This window comes from Mytilus galloprovincialis, chromosome 12 (assembly GCF_965363235.1).
Source record: "Mytilus galloprovincialis chromosome 12, xbMytGall1.hap1.1, whole genome shotgun sequence".
NCBI classification, from domain to species: Eukaryota; Metazoa; Mollusca; class Bivalvia; order Mytilida; family Mytilidae; genus Mytilus; species Mytilus galloprovincialis.
Window position 1 is genome coordinate 18028454 of NC_134849.1, and position 17291 is coordinate 18045744.

Sequence of the window (17291 nt, forward strand, 5' to 3'; positions counted from 1 at the left end):
AAAATCAAGAGGTAATTGTCAGAAGAGGATACTTAATGGTACATGTACTTATTAGGAAAGGATACTAAAGGATGATTATTTGGAGAAAACTTCTGACAGATGATTGTTTGGAGAAGATACCAAATGGTTCTTATTGGAAGAGGATACAAAAGTATAATTGTTGAAAGAGGATGCCAAAGGGTAATTGTGATACTAAATTGTACTACATGTATTTTAGAGAGGATACCAATGTTAAATGTTGGAAGGATACTGACTGGTAATTGTTTGGAGAGGATATTAAGGTAATTGTCATAAGCGGATACAAAAGGGTACATACATGTTTTTGGGAGAGGATATCAAAGGGTTCATATTGGGAGAGGATACCAAAGTTTATTATTGAGAGAAAACTTTTGAAAGGTAATTGTTTGGAGTGGACACAAAAGGGTAATTGTAGGAGATGATATCAAATTAAGGTACATAATGGCTGTGGATACCAAAAGGTAATTGTTGTGAAAGGATGATTCTTAAAGTTAATCACGCAATTGGTGTCTTTATTTATTATTTTCAAGCATCCATATACCATCATCATAAGTCGTAATTCCTCCAAATTTGTGTCTCAACTACTGTAAAAACAAAAACAATGAAATGAAATTTACAAACAAATTCCCAAGTTTTATAGTTTATGAATTTAATAAAGGTTTTAAAAACTTTAACTGTAGATTAAGTCAATTTATTAGTAAAACAAGAAAAGGGTATATCATTTCTTTCTAGATGCTAGCTGCTAGTCATAAACAAGCTTCTGTTCGATTTTAGTACAAATCCAGGAAAGTTTAAGAACTTATTAAAATTTTAAAAACTTTAAACACAGAGTGAACGTTATGTTTCCATTGATAAGGAAAAACGGGTACAAGTTTAACACAATTTCTTTCTAGATACTATCTTATGATCATAAAAGAATGATAGCAGTATAATAAAAAGACACCAGTAAATAAATTCATCGCGTTAACAGAATTCCAGTTATTAGTTATTTCCATTTTTTTCTTTCTATTTGACTTGTTTAATCTCATTCAGATACTATATGTACAATTTACTAAATTGCATTAAAGAGAAATTGATTACGCAGCTGCTAGTATATCTTCATTAAAATTAGTTTTTAATGGTAACTTTTGTCCGTCATTATTGTTGACTTTTTTCTGTTTTCTACATTACTATTTATACCAGTTAATTATTAGTGTAAACTATGGTTAGACGCAACTTATTTGAGCCGCCATCACTTGATGACATAACCACATTGTCGTTGTCAATGTCGCTGTGAATGAGCTTTGGATAGGATATATTCCCATTTCTTTCGGTTTTGACTTTATCAGCTGTATCATCGATAGAACCAATTGAGTTCGTAGTGTCTTTAAGCGAAAAAAAAAAATGTTAATGTTATCGTTACAGCTGTGACAGTTTATCGTTGATGCTTGCTCGGAAGGAATATATTCACTATCCTGCTTTACGGTAATATCTGTAAAATCGACACAAATCCTGGCATGCACAGTGAAACAATCCGGTGGTTCAGATGCATTATTTTTATTTGCTGCACACAATGAATCTCGTTTGCTTTCCACGTTTTCTTTGGTAATCTTAATATTACTGAACCATACGTGCGAATAAAGTTGAATTGGTTGATAATGTTGGTGAATATCTGTAATATCGCGCTCTATTTCTCTACGGTAGACACTATTACACGAAACTTGATCGTTGTACAGAAGAGCATATCCTGATGTTTTCTCATCCCAGACGTGGAGTGGACCACGATATCCATATTTATCTGGTTTGCATAAGCTTCCATAAGGTTTGAAACATCTTAAAAAGTTATAACCTATCCCTTCAGTATTGGGTATACGAAGACCCGGTTGTTTAAAAATTTCAGAAAGTTGAGATTTTTTAGTCTTTGATCTTTTCAAATTGTCAGTCCTTTGAATTCTTGTTAAGACTTTCTCAGTACGACTTAAACTTTTCTTCGTTGGCATATCTGTGACTGCTTCCAAAATGTAGCATCTGTTTAGCGTTAAATCAGACTCTTTCAAATAGTTCATAGAACAACTAACAGCATGGTCCGCGAGCAGACGTACTTCCGCTTCCGTTTTCAACATGGCAATTTGATATTCATACGCAAACCCTAACTCTGACGCAATGTCTTTCAGTGTTTCCACTAGATCATGATTAGGAATGTCTAGTAGTTTACTCTCTATTCGTGACGCTTTTGCACGGCGTACAATCTGATAAATTTGACGGAAAAGTCCTTTTATACTATATGCACCCTTCGTCCGACAGGCATTCTTTTTTTTATTTCTTTTTTCACTAACAATCATGTCAACTTCGTCTTCAAAAGTTGCACAGAAATTAACTGAACAGTTACTAAACGCTTCCGGAAGTGACGCTCCGGTCTCCTAAAGCAGTTTTGTATACTTCCAGTGTTTCTGAACAAATGTTGCTACAAAACAGGTCACAAATACATTTCTTGTATGTTCGATTTCCGGCCATAACTTCTGTAAGAGAGATAATACAAATATATACAATAATAAATATCATTTTATATGAGAGGAAACGTGAAGGATGTCTTTATTCTTTCGTACGTTCCGTTATACGTATGTGTTTATGTTCGAATATAAATTTTTAAAATGTGTGAAGTCCAAGATAAGGGAAGGATTGTGCACTCAAAATCCAAAAATGAGTATAAACAAACATAATTTTAATATGAGGATTTAAGTTGAAATATAAAACAAATATGTTATATGATGATAAAACAAAAAGTATTGTGTTGGACTGTCTATATCGATAAGTGCATACTTGATCATTCATTGTCTGTAGTGCATGTTTCATATAATATAATACGTCATTGTGTGGTTGACTTGTTTTGTAATGTCTAACGCCGATTTCAACACTTCTGGCTGTTCAGTGGCGGCCATATTTTTATTTGGGCAGACGGCATTGAGTACCAACGACATTCGGCAGGATACATAAATTATATTTGTCAATTTAGAATGTAGTTGAAAGCATGTCTCATAGAATACCATTCAGTTCGATCGATATCGAATCCAAAGCGTGAGAGAGAGGCTAGACATAAACATTTTGAATGCTCAGTGGAATTTCCGTACGAGTAAACGGAAGAGGCAGAACAAAATACACAAACAAACATTCTATAAAGCACTACACGCAAAATCCAAGACATGGTAACAAACCCAATACAATTCAACGCTGATCGCAGGTGCTAAAGAGTGCTAGGCAGCTTCTGTTTCATTGGTTATTCAGTTGTGTTGCAAAAGGCAAGTCATGCGTTCCAGGGAAAGGGTTATAATTGCAGTATTTCATTTAATTTAGATAAGTTATTGGGTACAATTAATAATGAATGGTTTTCGTCTTAATGCAGCCAAAATATCATAACTATTAACTCAATATGGCTGACTATTTAAAAGTTTGTCTACTGCGTAAGTCTTTCATACAGAAGCTGTGTTTGTATCAAATGATAGATCAGTTGTTTGATGTTAATATCCGGGGGCAAATAACACATGCATATAATAACCTAAATGCAGTTGAAATTGTATTCAACAGACATACCTACTGACCGTCTAGATTTTGGACTGACTTATCTTCTCATTGTCCCATTTTATGTGCGTTTAGGCGAATGGGCCTATTAAATGCACTTCTAAGACGTACATATAATCCTTCTTAGAGTGCAAATTCGTGCTTATTTCTACGTTCTCATTCAATGTATTGATTCGAATATGAACCCGCATGATATATTGTATATGTGATTCATCATTTGTTTTGTTGTTAAGTTGCTGTCAAGATGCTTTTTATTCGAATTCTGATTTACAACTGTGATAAATCTATTGCACATGAACATATTGTTATTAAGTTTTAACTTGAAAATGCCAAAGCACTCGCACGACTTAGGAGGTTTATGAACCTTAAATTAAGCAATACTAATTGATCTGTAAGAGAAGTTAACTTCTTAAACGAAACAATTTTACTTACACGTGTAAACTGCTAATTCATACACTGAAATTGTAAATCCTAATATGGCGTCAGTTACAAAATGAAACTAGCCAATTAAAAATTTCCGAGGTGCATGAGGTACGTGGACCTTATTGATAAATTATCACATGCATGTAGTGTGATCATTATAGGTTTCATAACGAGTGAGAATTAGATATCGATTGATATCAACTCGAGTTATTATTATTGAAATTAAATAACGAGAGTTTATATCAAGCGATATCTAATTCTCACAAGTTGTTAAACCTATTTCTCTTATGGCAAAAAGTTGTATGTGCGTGGCCTATTTGTTGCGAGTTGTGTTGCTACGGCCGTTTTTCTTTGCAATGTATACTTTTTGAACTAATATGGTTTTATTTTATTGTGTTGTATGTTCTTGTGTGAACAGAATACTGTTCCATTGGCTCCCAGATATATCTTTTTTTTTATATTTTTATAGGTTTCATAACGAGTGCACGGGTTCCTTTCTTTATTTCTTCGTCCATGATAAGATTTATATTAGATAATGCAGACGATAAAGCAGACGAAAATCGCGAAAACCGGAAGTAAACAATCAGTTGTTAAGAAAAAAAAGTAGTCCCGGCATGACCTTTTCCAGTGAATAATGGCCTGATCAACGGCCAATGAAAATATTGGAAATTTACGAGATAAGTCAATCAAATTAACGTAATTTTGATATCACTTTTTCATATCACACTCCGTACGGTGTGATACGAAAAATATCTATTCACGTGGGAGTTAGAAAACAGGCCCCAACCATAAGAGAATTTCCTTTATTGATAAACCCAGTCTGCACGAATTCGATTGTATTTTGCTTATCAAATTCATACCTTATCAACAATGATAGTAAAAAAAATATCCGATAAAAAACGTTGAATGTAAACGATATGAACCTCCAGAGTCTTATGTTATAGGACTAACTTTTTTTAACCTTTTTTTTAAACATCATTAATTTCATATTACTTCATTCCGTGTTGAAGTTGTTTTATAAAGATGTCAATGTAACAGTGTCGATAGACATGAGAAATCTGTTATTAAAAGTATTTTGTAATAAAATGATCTATTATGTCATTGATCATCTGGTTGTCAATATCTACTCGAAGGTGAAGGTTCAAATAAAGACATAAGAAGATAACTTTTAATAATTATCAGTATGTGACGGATTCCGGAGGCGTATGTACAGGGCGTGTTTATTAACTAGTTAAAATATATTACAATTTTTTAATTGATAACTACCATGATTACTATGATAAATAAATAGCGCGCTATAAAACCACAAATGGCTTTGCGTAGAACACAATAAATGGAAAACCGATCAGGCATGGTAATAACACATTTGGAATACATTAATCATAGGTGCGAGACGAAATGTTTAAATATACAAAAATATCCAAAACCCTACTTAATATATATATATCAATGTATATATTTTGAATAAAATATCGCTCTTATCTGGGTATATATTGTGAGCCATTGCAGAAAAAAGTGCAAAATATTTGTTTGCACTGCCCTGACTATTTACGTTACCGCCAGATCAATTTTGTGTAAAACAGCTTCTTAAGAGTAACTTTATGAAAACTTATATTTCAAAATGGTAGTATAACACAAAGGTATAAAGCGAGATCTAATTGAATATTTTGCAACAGAGTTGGAGCATAAATATAATTCATAGCGACAGAAAGTAAAATATTGAACATGAATGTGGATACAAGTAGTTAAACATGTCAAACCTTAGTTCAGTATTCACATCAAAAGCTTACAAAACCTTTAAACAGACTTATTAAACAGGAATATAGTTACGATACTGTTGTCGGGTCATTAAAGATTGCATATTTTGGCGTTAATATTGATTCACTTATAGGGTCTTTGCATCGGAACTAAACACATTTATTCAAAAACCAGTTGTTGGCATGACACGGGTTATGTTCTTCTCATAGATGTTATGATGGTATGATACTAAACCCTTAACGGGAAGGATTGTGCCTGATGTTCATATGATGAAATCATAATCTTTCAGTCAGTTTAATTGAAGTCTGGAGCTGGCATGTCAGTTAACTGCTAGTAGTCTGTTGTTATTTATGTATTATTGTCATCTTGTTTATTTATTTTTTTTTTTTTTTTTTTGGTTACATCTTCTGACATCAGACTCGGACTTCTCTTGGACTGAATTTTAATGTGCGTATTGTTATGCGTTTACTTTTCTACATTGGCTAGAGGTATAGGGGGAGGGTTGAGATCTCACAAACATGTTTAACCCCGCCGCATTTTTGCGCCTGTCCTAGGTCAGGAGCCTCTGGCCTTTGTTAGTCTTGTATTATTTTAATTTTAGTTTCTTATGTACAATTAGGAAATTAGTATGGCGTTCATTATCACTGAACTAGTATATATTTGTTTAGGGGCCAGCTGAAGGACGCCCTCGGGTGCGGGAATTTCTCGCTACATTGAAGACTTGTTGGTGACCTTATGCTGTTGTTTTATTTTTCTATGGTCGGGTTGTTGTCTCTTTGGCACATTCCCCATTTCCATTCTCAATTTTATTAGTTGTTTAAACATAAATGTTAGGAAATTCATCACATATCATTCAATTGCTTGGAAAATCTTCTTCCGATACAATGTTACTATATATATCAAGCGATAGTAGAAATATCAATTAATTTACTTGTGTTGTAACAGCCAGTTTTCCAAGAAACACATGTTACCGTAAAACAAGCAACGTAACAGTACGCTATCATATGTAATATGCATTATACATAACATTCATAAGTCATAAGTAATGATTTGCCTGATGACACATTTGACAAAACAATTATCACTGCACACTTTTACCTTTTTTTTATATGTGTGACAAGAGTTGACAACCTTTGATATCTTGAGTCACACCTTACCTCGGATATTGTATATTGATCTAAGCAACAAAAGTTGGATTATGAGGGTCTTGTAAGAATCCAATGAAAAATGAATTTAATTATCGACATGTTAATCTTAAGCTGAGCTGATTACAATGTGATATAGTTATTGATTATAATTAATCATAGACTTGTTAAGATTAAGTGAATTTATATTATCTTATATGTCTAATGTACAGAAAAATCAATGTTCCTTTCACTAAAAAAAGTCAGTGTATAAGGGTCTACAACATAACACTTTCAACCGCTTTAAAATACGCATTCGAATTGTTTTTGTTTTTGGACTTCTAAACAATATAAGAAATATGTTTACCAATAATTTATAATTAAAATATATATCACCAAAAAGGAAATCACTGTATGAATCTTTCCATGGAGAAACTCAGTTCTGGATCATTCTGTATAAATGTCAAGTGTGGAGAATTTTTCAAATTATTATTTTTTGTGAATACATTTTTTAAAATCAAACCATATCTTCTTAATTTTATATTTACGATAAATTTAAGGAAATAATTGTAGGCGTTAATCATTGATAGTTTCCGGTTCGAAATATAAATCCCTCTAATAATAAAGTTAGAAGGACGCTCTTCAAGAACCAGTATGTTATATAAGTGTACACCTTAACATCAAAGTAAAAATGTACTATTGCCATCTATATATGGCTGTATAATATATTGCCATGTAAGGTAGTGCACACTGTCAAAGAAGAAATACTTTTCTGTATTTATTTCTGAAAACATGTTTTAAAGAATGGACGAAACAGTGATTACTTCACTAAAATTTCAATGTTGCATGGCTGACACAGATAAACAATAACATGTTAAATTTGATTTTTTATATACCTATTCCTACACAATTTTGAAAAATCCCATATTTTTAAATTGACTGCATTTAAATATAACTTTAAGCTTACTGGGCTTTATTGTGCGTTTGTTTAACAAATTGTGACTTGTATGGAGAGTTGTGTCTTTGGCGCTCATACCTCATCTTCTTATATCTGCATATGATCTATATAAAAAAGAAGATGTAGTAATGTTTTTCAATGAGACAACTTTCCACTAGAGACAACATGACAAAGAAAAAAAAACAACTATTGGTTACTGTACAGCCTTAAACAATGAGCAAAGCCCATACCGCATAGTCAGCTATAAAAGGCCCCAAATTACAATGTAAAACAATTCAAACGAGAAAACTAACGGCCTAATTAATGTATAAAAAACAAATATGTAACACATCAACAAACGACAACCACTGAATTACAGCCTGGTTTAGCTCTGGTAAATAAAAACTTCCTTATCAAGATGATGCAATAAAATTTTAATTCATATTTCCTTGTTAAAAATCCCCCACAGAAAAGAATTCAATCTTCACAAGGTAGCTATTTAACCAAAAGTTCCAAGTGGTTAAGTTCATATCATCCCCTCGATAAATTCAAGGACGCCATCGTCAGTTTGTTGACAACCATTGAACATCCGTTTCAAAGATGATAGCGGATATGTTCAAAATCTCGTTCCTGCAATTTTGTCATATTTCCCTTGAATGTGATCTGTTAAATGAAACGCATCACTTGGCTTGTACTGACATGACCAATAAGACGGGTGCTACTTGTGGCGCAGGATCTGCGTACCTTTCTGTAGCACCTTGGCTAGACCACCCTCAGATTTTGGTGTGGTTCTTTCTCGCTCTTTAGTTTTTTATGTTATGTTTTGTATTGTATTGTTTATCTATTGGTCTTTTTTAAAGTTTATTTTTCTTTTAATTTCGACTTAGGAGTTTGTGTGTCCCTTTGGTATCTAACGCTTCAACGGCTAAACCTTGTAATTACCATCACTAATATTGTTCATTAAATCTGATGGGTTGCAAACAAAAAGAGCATTCTAGAAGATAAAGTAGATTTCAGTATAGAAAAGTATAACTTAAGGATGTCTGCTTGTCATGTTTTGGATTTTTTTTTTCAGATTTTCGGAATCCTCTAGTTTTATCCATTTGAATGCCTTAAAAAAAAATCCCCATGAAGCCCCAGTTTTCTTTTAACAAATCTTTTATATTTATAATTATAAGTCATTTGTAAAATTCTTATAAAATTCTATTTATTTTTTAATAGTATTTGAGAACTTTAACTGGTCAATGATAAAGCTATGAAAAGTCAAGAGAGAACATTTTCCCGCCAAAATTCCAATGGCTAATATCTCGAAAACAAGCACATTGACCCCTATATTTTTTTTGCTTTTTTGATTCCTCAATTTATTCCCTATCAATGCATACTAGTTTTATGAAAAGTTATTTATTTTGAAACTGAGCAGCAAACATCATTAATTCTTCATTGTCATTTGCAATCCTGAAAATGATGCAAACTAAGAACGTTGGTCCTAGTATGTTTTATAGAAAAACAACATAAGTGTCTTTGTTAAACATCAGTTCTAACGCAAGGTCGGAATTGTTGTTATTGTAGAATGGCTTTTTCTATAACCAACCAGAAATCCAGAAATTTAAAAACTACAAAAAAGTTTCGGAAGAAAATAATTATTATATGAGCGTGTCTGCAGAATCTAAATCAACACTTACAACTTCAGAGGAACTGAATAAATATACTCTTGCTTCCTGCGCCAATCAAAACTGGCCAACATGATATGCCTGGGTTGTTAAGAGTGACATTAAACACAAACACAAATAGAGTGAAGGTCAATCTATTTTCGTGAAGACCTATGTCATTTAACATGGGGCCAAATAACTAGTTTAACCACGCATCATTCTGTATGTGCCTGTCAGATGTTAAGAGTCTGTAATTCAGTGATAGTCGTTTGTTGTTGTGTGACACATTTCTTTTTCATACATTATTTTCTACATTAATAAGTTAAGGCAGTTAGTGTTTTCTTGTTTTCATTTTTCATTGTACATGTTGTATTGTTTTTTATAGCTGACTATGGGGTATTGAGGAGGAACGTAATATTCAGTGGTTATCGTTTATTTATGTGGTTCATAAGTGTTTCTCTTTTCAGTGTATATATATATATAGATTACACTGTTGTTTTCTGTTTGAATGGGTTTTCACTGTTCATATTTGGGACCCTTATAGCTCCGGGTTGAAGACCCTATTTAGACTTATAATGGATTACTTTTACAAATTGTGACTTAGACGGAGAGTTTTCTTATGTCACTCATACTCCATCTTCATATATCTACTAATTATTTAAAATTGGACACTTTAGATTAGTGATACAGTGTATGATCATAGACCCTTGGCCATCGAGGCCCATTAGATGAGAGGACAATAACTTTCCTTTGTGTTTCAGGATCTCCTATGAGTCATAAAAAGTTTTCAATGCTACATGCATAAGTTATTTGGTTAAACAATCTGATAAAATCAAATAAGTCATTAAGATATACTATTGAATTAAGATCTCTCTCATTAAAATGGTTCAGACCGACCACTATCTTAGTATGGCAGATTTAGTGTTAATTTACTATAGAAAATTAATACATTAGGGTTTAATAGCCAGTCAAGGCCGTATTAAACTCCCAACATCATATTCATGAAATACTTAATGTTTGAAAAGCTTCTATCTTTTATTTTCTGACAAATCCGGATATACAAAAATACATGAAATAAAAAATTCTTAAATAAATAATAAAAATAGAAAATCTGACAAATTATTCATAACTTATTTGAAAATTCTATCTCATTGATTTCTTTTTATTCACAAACATCTGTTTTTTCATGAACAATTTATGCAAAATTATGGCAATTTTGCACAACTTTTAGTTTGAATAATACATGTAGCATGGTCATGTTATAGTGACCCATACTTGAGGTAATGAGATTTTTTTGGGGGGAAACATAGTAAATTCCTAGTTTTGGCAAAGTATTATAAATTTCTATCTTAGAAAATATATACCAATGATCCACCTTACATGCACTACAAACTGCTCAGAGTCTGAATTGACAAGTTTTTGTGCTCGACCAGTAAAATCGAGCACACATTTTACTCGACTAGTCTCAACATTGTCTCGACTGAACTTAACTGTACTTAAGAGTACTCGACTAGGTCTCGACTTTACTTAATTAGTCCGTTTCAGTACTTGATTACAGACTGGCCTTCTGATGCGAACATAACAATATTAAATCTACATACACTCACGAAGAGTTAACAAAAGTATATATTTGTCATACTCAACTGTCTGATTGAACGCTACCATTCAATAGTATTTGCTTGTTACTTTTCTGTAAGTTTTATTTCGCTTTTATGTGAAATAAAAAAAAATGTGTAAATGTTTAAGCATAATCAAGTTGTTGTAATACCTAAAATAATTTGAAATGTTAATAATGATGCATGCGTTGTGTATTAAAACACTATAACGGGTACAGTACGTCAATATCGGAATTACTGTATTTTTGGTATTAAATATCAGCTGATCATCTTTGATGATTGTCTTTCTTTCCATATTACGGAGATTTTATTAAACAAAATTGGAATTATTAAAATCGTAATTATGGTAATGAAAGATTCGAAATAGTTGTATGATAGAGGTGCATTGTTCATGTAACTGGTTTGATGAACTGACCTATTAGCTCTAATGATTTTTTCTTCTCCTAGTAAGATTCGTTTGTAATGAAACCAGAAATATTAATATCGTAATTGTTGTATTTAATTTCTTTAAAAAATATATGATAAAATTACATTGCTCATCAGCTGTGATTTTGCTTATTAACAGACTTAGAAAATAACGCCTACATGTGAATCAAACATAGGATTATTCGTCATGTAAATGAGGGGCAATAGATACCAGAGGTACATTCAAATTTATAGATCGAAAATAAACTAACAACGGCATGGCTACAAAAAACACACAAACAATAGTACACAAGACACAACATAGAAAAACTAAAGACTAAACAACACGAACACCTCCAAAACAAGGAGTATCTCAGGTGCTTCCAAAGGGTAAGCATATATGTCCGTTGAACATCCGTTAGGCGTCCGTTTTGTACGGTACTCGTCAGTTTTGTTTCCGTTTTGTATCCGTTACGTGTCCGTTATACATCCGTTCGAGATATGGAAGATAAATCCACCAACGGACTTCTACCGGACGTTTAACGGATAAAACGGATGTTGAACGGATGAGAAACGGATTTCTACCGGACGTAATACGGATAAAACGGATGATGAACGGATCTGAAACGGATAAATGCAAATTGAAAATTTCGCGTCAGAAATGCCAATTATTGCTATGTCAGATTTCTTAAGGTTCATGAATTCTTATTATTCATAATCGATCTTAGAGTATAGGCACGTCTTCACAATCAAGCAGTTCTTATTCAGGCCAGACACTGCCCTTTGGCGGAATTTTGAAGAATAAACCAAAATCAGTTACACAGAATCATTTTGAATATGTATGCGATTTACATGTATTATTATTGTCGCCTTTGATTTTTATCGAATATCTTGTATATCCGTTTGATCCGGTACGCTTCCGTTAGGTGTCCGTTTTATGCGGTACTCGTCCGTTGGATGTACGTTCGACATCCGTTCTGTCCGGTACGTGTTCGTTTCTCGTACGTTGCATATCCGGTGTGTGTCCGTTATGCATCCGTTACACGTCCGTTTTATTCCGTCAGTACATCAACGGACTCCCAACGGATAACAATTTTGTCAACGGACAACTTTTATTTTCATCCGTTAGGCGTCTGTTCGTGCTATCCGGTAAGGTGTGACCGAGGCTTTACATAGTGGTACTTTAAAATGTTTTATTACAAACGAACTTCAAAATTTTTAAATATATCTCAAACCATGCATACCTTATTATGGCTACCATAAAGCTATAAAGGTGATGCAGAATCTTACGTGTCCGTAGTATACCCTCTTAAATTTCGCGATCTTTGTGTGTTACATTGTTCAAGAAGACATGCTCTTATACATGTTTAATAAACCTGCAGAGTTAGTCTTGTGTTGTTTTAAATCTTTCCCATGTTTTTTTTTCAGGATATTTAACGATTATACATGTCATACAACAATTAAATATAAGCATAAATCAACTGAAGTAGATTGGCATCCTCTGCATAATGAACCACCTGTTGAAATATTCAAAATTGATCAATATGGAAATCAATGTATTCCACCAGGGGCGCACGAGATGGTGAAGCAGCGTTTAGACGAACAAGAGTGGTCGGAATTTAAAAGGTTCTGTTTATTTGTTCATCCTTTTATTTTATTTTATTTTATTTTTATTTTTTTTTTTTTTATTTTATTTTATTCTATTTTATCTTATTTTATTTCATTTTTTTTTTTTTTTTTATTTTATTATAAAATGACTTTCAGTATGAGTTGGAGACATGTCTAAAGCACTGGAAGAGAGAGAGCATATCTTGCTCTACTTGCTTTTAGCGCTGCTGTATTCAATTTAAAGTTCCTGGCATGGCAAAATGAAAAAAAGCACAAACGTGAGAAACACTGGATTATTTTTTGAGAAAAAAAAACAAATAGCAAATATAATAGACAGTAAAAAACGAAATCAATTAATTGCATGCTCATAGTTTGGACGACGGATACATGATACGACGCAGCTAAACATATGTGCAAGGATTCAACTCTCCGCTAATACTGGGGAAGTGATGACACAGTAACAACCAGCAAGTGCTTAAAATACTTGAAATAAAGCAAAACTCTTGAGTCGTACAATACACATGAATAGTATTACACAAAAAGAACTGACTTATTATTTCTAATATCAATCGATGTGTCAAATAAAGTTTGCAAATTGAAAATATAGCATCAATTATGAAACGAAATGGAAATCAAAATCGGTAATCTCATTGTCAATTTCTTTGTTTTCTGAACTATAACAATCTAAAAATAAATATATAAACTCATGAGGTGTTTTAATTTGCAGGTCTTTAAAAAACGAATTTTTTACTTGCACAATTCTCGCAAGACAACAAGGAAAAATGAGAAGAGTTTTTAGACAATCCGTTGCTGCCGTCAGATCGAAATGAAGCTGAATGGCCTCTTTTGACAAAGCTTCAGACATACAAAACACGGACAGTAGATGAAGCTATGTCAGAAAAAGAACAAGAGATCATTCGAAAATATGAAGAGAAACGTAAAACTCACAAGTTGGTAAGTTTCATGTTAATATTTCACGTCTAAAACAGGACATTTAAGCTTGTCAAACTAATTCAAATATGTAAAAGGTCATTATGATTCTATACTAAAGAATATAAAGTTTATTAATAATCATCAGACTAATTAACATGTTATAATTTACCTCAGCCATTCAGGAGATGTTGATTTCTTATGCTCTTCAGTTTCGATAATTAATAATGATATTGATTAAAATTTGAATTGTGTTGATTCGATCGCCATTGATGAATAGCGTGTTAAAAAAAAAATCGCGAATATGACAAATTATATGCCTGGCATTTTATTTATATATATCTCTTTGCCTAGAAGGTCAAGTGAGTTTTTCTCATCACTCGGCGTCCGTCGTCGTCCGGTTACTTTTACAAAAATCTTCACCTTTGAAGTTGCATAGAAACATTCAACCAAACTTGGCCACATTTATCATTAGAAATATCTAGCTGGAAAAAAATGTGTCCTCTGACCCCGCCTGTCAATCAACATAGCCGATATTGCTAAAAATAGAACATATGGGTAAAATGCAGTTTCTGGCTTCTATCGCTAAAACTAAAGCATTTAGAGCAAAATTTTAATACGAAAAAAAAATTGGACAAAGCAGACAGCCCGTTGTTGGATTGCTGTCCCTGAATAAGTAGTTTTAAGGAAAATTTGCCTTTTTTTGATATTCTCTCTAATATTACTATGAATAGAGATAACTATTAACAGCAATAATGTTTAACAAAGAAAAATTTAAAAACAAGTAAAAAAAAATTCAATCGACCCCTGAAAAAGTGTTTGCCCTTCGTAGTCAATTTTTAACAATTTTTCGTAAACTTTTACTTAAATCTTCTCCTCCTAATCTTACATAGACAAATTCAACCTTTAAAATGACAAATGGGCTGAAAAGCAGTTAAATAACACGAAATATCTTTGTACACGTGGTAGGTGCTACCCTTATTTTTTCCCCTTTTACTTGGTTGATTTTCAAGCTTTTAAATATGATACATACATGTAGATACAACATGATGTAATGCCCTTATTAAAAGGAAATATCTACTCTTCTTCTTTAAAGGTCTGTACTAAAGCACCTGTCATAGGAGGCAGCAGAGGTGTATACCAAGACAGACGGTCGTACACAATAGGACACATGGTCCTTTTTATCAATAATACAGAAAATGGTATTGGTAAAGTTATTGAGAAGTGCGATGAAGAGTTGACTGTGAAAGTTTTCAAACGAATGCGCGGGCAGTACTTAGAAACAGAAGAAGAAGTTAAAATCCATGTTACAAAATGTTTCTGTGGATCATTTGATCTGACAAATAGTAAAAATATCCCTCTACGAATAAAGGAGAAGATTGCAAATAATCACATAGATGGAATATCATAACTTACAATACTTATGGGTACTTTGTTAATAATTTCATTGAAATTGGATTAGAAACGCAATGGAAATATTTTTGTACACTTAATAGTCCGTTAGTTTTCCAGTTTGAACTGATTTACATTTTATTGTTTTGATGTCATTTATCGCTGACTATGCAGTATGGGCTTTGTTCATTGTTGACGGCCGTACACTGACTATATGCAGTATGGGTTTTCCTCATTGGTGAAAGCCGCTTGCTGAACTATATTATATAGTTGTTAATTTATGTTACATTTGGTCTCTTGTAAAGAGTTGTCTCATTGCGGCGATTATACCACACCTTCTTACTTATATTAGCTGCATGAAACAGGTAAATCAATTCAAACTAGAAAAATAATAGCCTAATCACTGTACAAAAATATTTGCATTGCGTTTTCAATCAAATTTCAATGAAATATGTTGTGAATATTTTTTGAAGGAATCTACATGCAACTTTGCTATTTCATATTTTAGCTGGGAAAACCTATAGTGCCCTAATTGTTTTGTATACTCTCAAAGCACTTACTTTAAGTTCTCTTACAATTATTCTATCATTATAATGATGTTTTTTTTTCCTGTATAGTCCTTACAAAATGTGTCATTTTGTCACAATCTGTATCTTGAGTAAATGCCTGGTGACTTATCATTTTTATAATATTTTTTATCACATCACAATATAAACTTCATTTTGGCAAAGTTTGATAAAAAATTATGATTTTTAGTTGAGACTCCTATACCACCTCTAAACTTTTTTTAATTTCTTTAATTATTGATCCATAATTTATTTCCCACTTAAAACAAACAATTTCCTGCAAAACTTGTCAGGCACATTAGATACATTCTAGAACAATGACCGTGAAAAGTCGTTTAGTAAAGTAACAATCTTGAAAAAGTCATTCTCATTCTCCAGTTGACGTAAATGATCATAGATTAGATATAAAATGTTGTTCAAATTGTAATTATTGCAAGGTTAAAGCACGAGAGAAACTTCGCGCCTTAATTTTATTACTGCTTTGACCCTTTATTTGTGATTTATTAAACATTTTAGATTAGGAAGTTTAAATGTTATCCATCTGCAATAACAATTAACCGAATTGGCTGAATCAGAGGTGGTTGTCAGAATGTTCTGAACTCATAATAAAATTATACATTTCTTGACACAGCGACCTTGTATTCTCCATCACAGGTTGATTGTACAGAATTCATGAATTAAAGTAATTGTAATAAAGTAATTTTAATGCATTAAAAAGCACAATCATGCGAAGGTCGTGTTATATTATTATGAATTATTTTTATATTAGAATTTAGTATAATTTATTAACATAAAATATGTGTTCGTCGTCTTTAAGCATATATATAATAGGTATAATATGTTGTTTAGATTTTATTTTTTGCAAATTAACTTTCCTTTTATAACTAATAATTTACCAATTTGTTCTAATGTCTTCCGAGTCTCTCTTAAATTTGATTAACTAATACATATGTTAGAGTAGAAAATGAAGGTCATTTGCGAATCTTTTCTCCTGACCTATCAAAGCGACATGTTTATGAGGTTAGATCTGAGAGTTAGATAAACCAATTCACATGACTATCTCATGAAATATGACTTTACGATGCACATCAGTTCTTTGTTGAAGAACAAAGACAAACCCATATATTTAAATTGATGAATGTGCTGATTTTCAAGACATGTCTGTAAAAATAACTTAGTCAGCGGGTAACAAACAGGTTTCTGTGGTTAAAATTAATTTCATCATTATAACAAACACTTTTCGTTCATTTTGATTTGAGCATATTTGAATTATAAGGTCAAAACAATAAAAGAACATAAGGAAACTATTG

The 17291-nt window shown here is 32.2% G+C and overlaps 2 protein-coding genes across 2 annotated transcripts; one reads left to right on the forward strand and one right to left on the reverse strand.

Moving 5' to 3' along the window:
* Positions 1 to 1104: 1104 nt before the first annotated feature.
* LOC143055234 (uncharacterized) lies at positions 1105 to 2829 on the reverse strand. The gene is made up of 2 exons (XM_076228367.1): positions 2818 to 2829; positions 1105 to 2417 (listed from the first exon to the last, which is right to left on the reverse strand). The coding sequence occupies exons 1-2, from the start codon at positions 2827 to 2829 to the stop codon at positions 1224 to 1226; spliced, it is 1206 nt and encodes a 401-aa protein (XP_076084482.1). The 3' UTR covers positions 1105 to 1223.
* Positions 2830 to 13863: 11034 nt separating this feature from the next.
* Positions 13864 to 16713, forward strand: LOC143054941 (uncharacterized). Its single transcript, XM_076228039.1, has 2 exons — positions 13864 to 14047; positions 15120 to 16713. Exons 1-2 carry the CDS (start codon positions 13985 to 13987, stop codon positions 15432 to 15434), a joined length of 378 nt encoding a protein of 125 aa, XP_076084154.1. The 5' UTR covers positions 13864 to 13984; the 3' UTR covers positions 15435 to 16713.
* Positions 16714 to 17291: the final 578 nt, after the last annotated feature.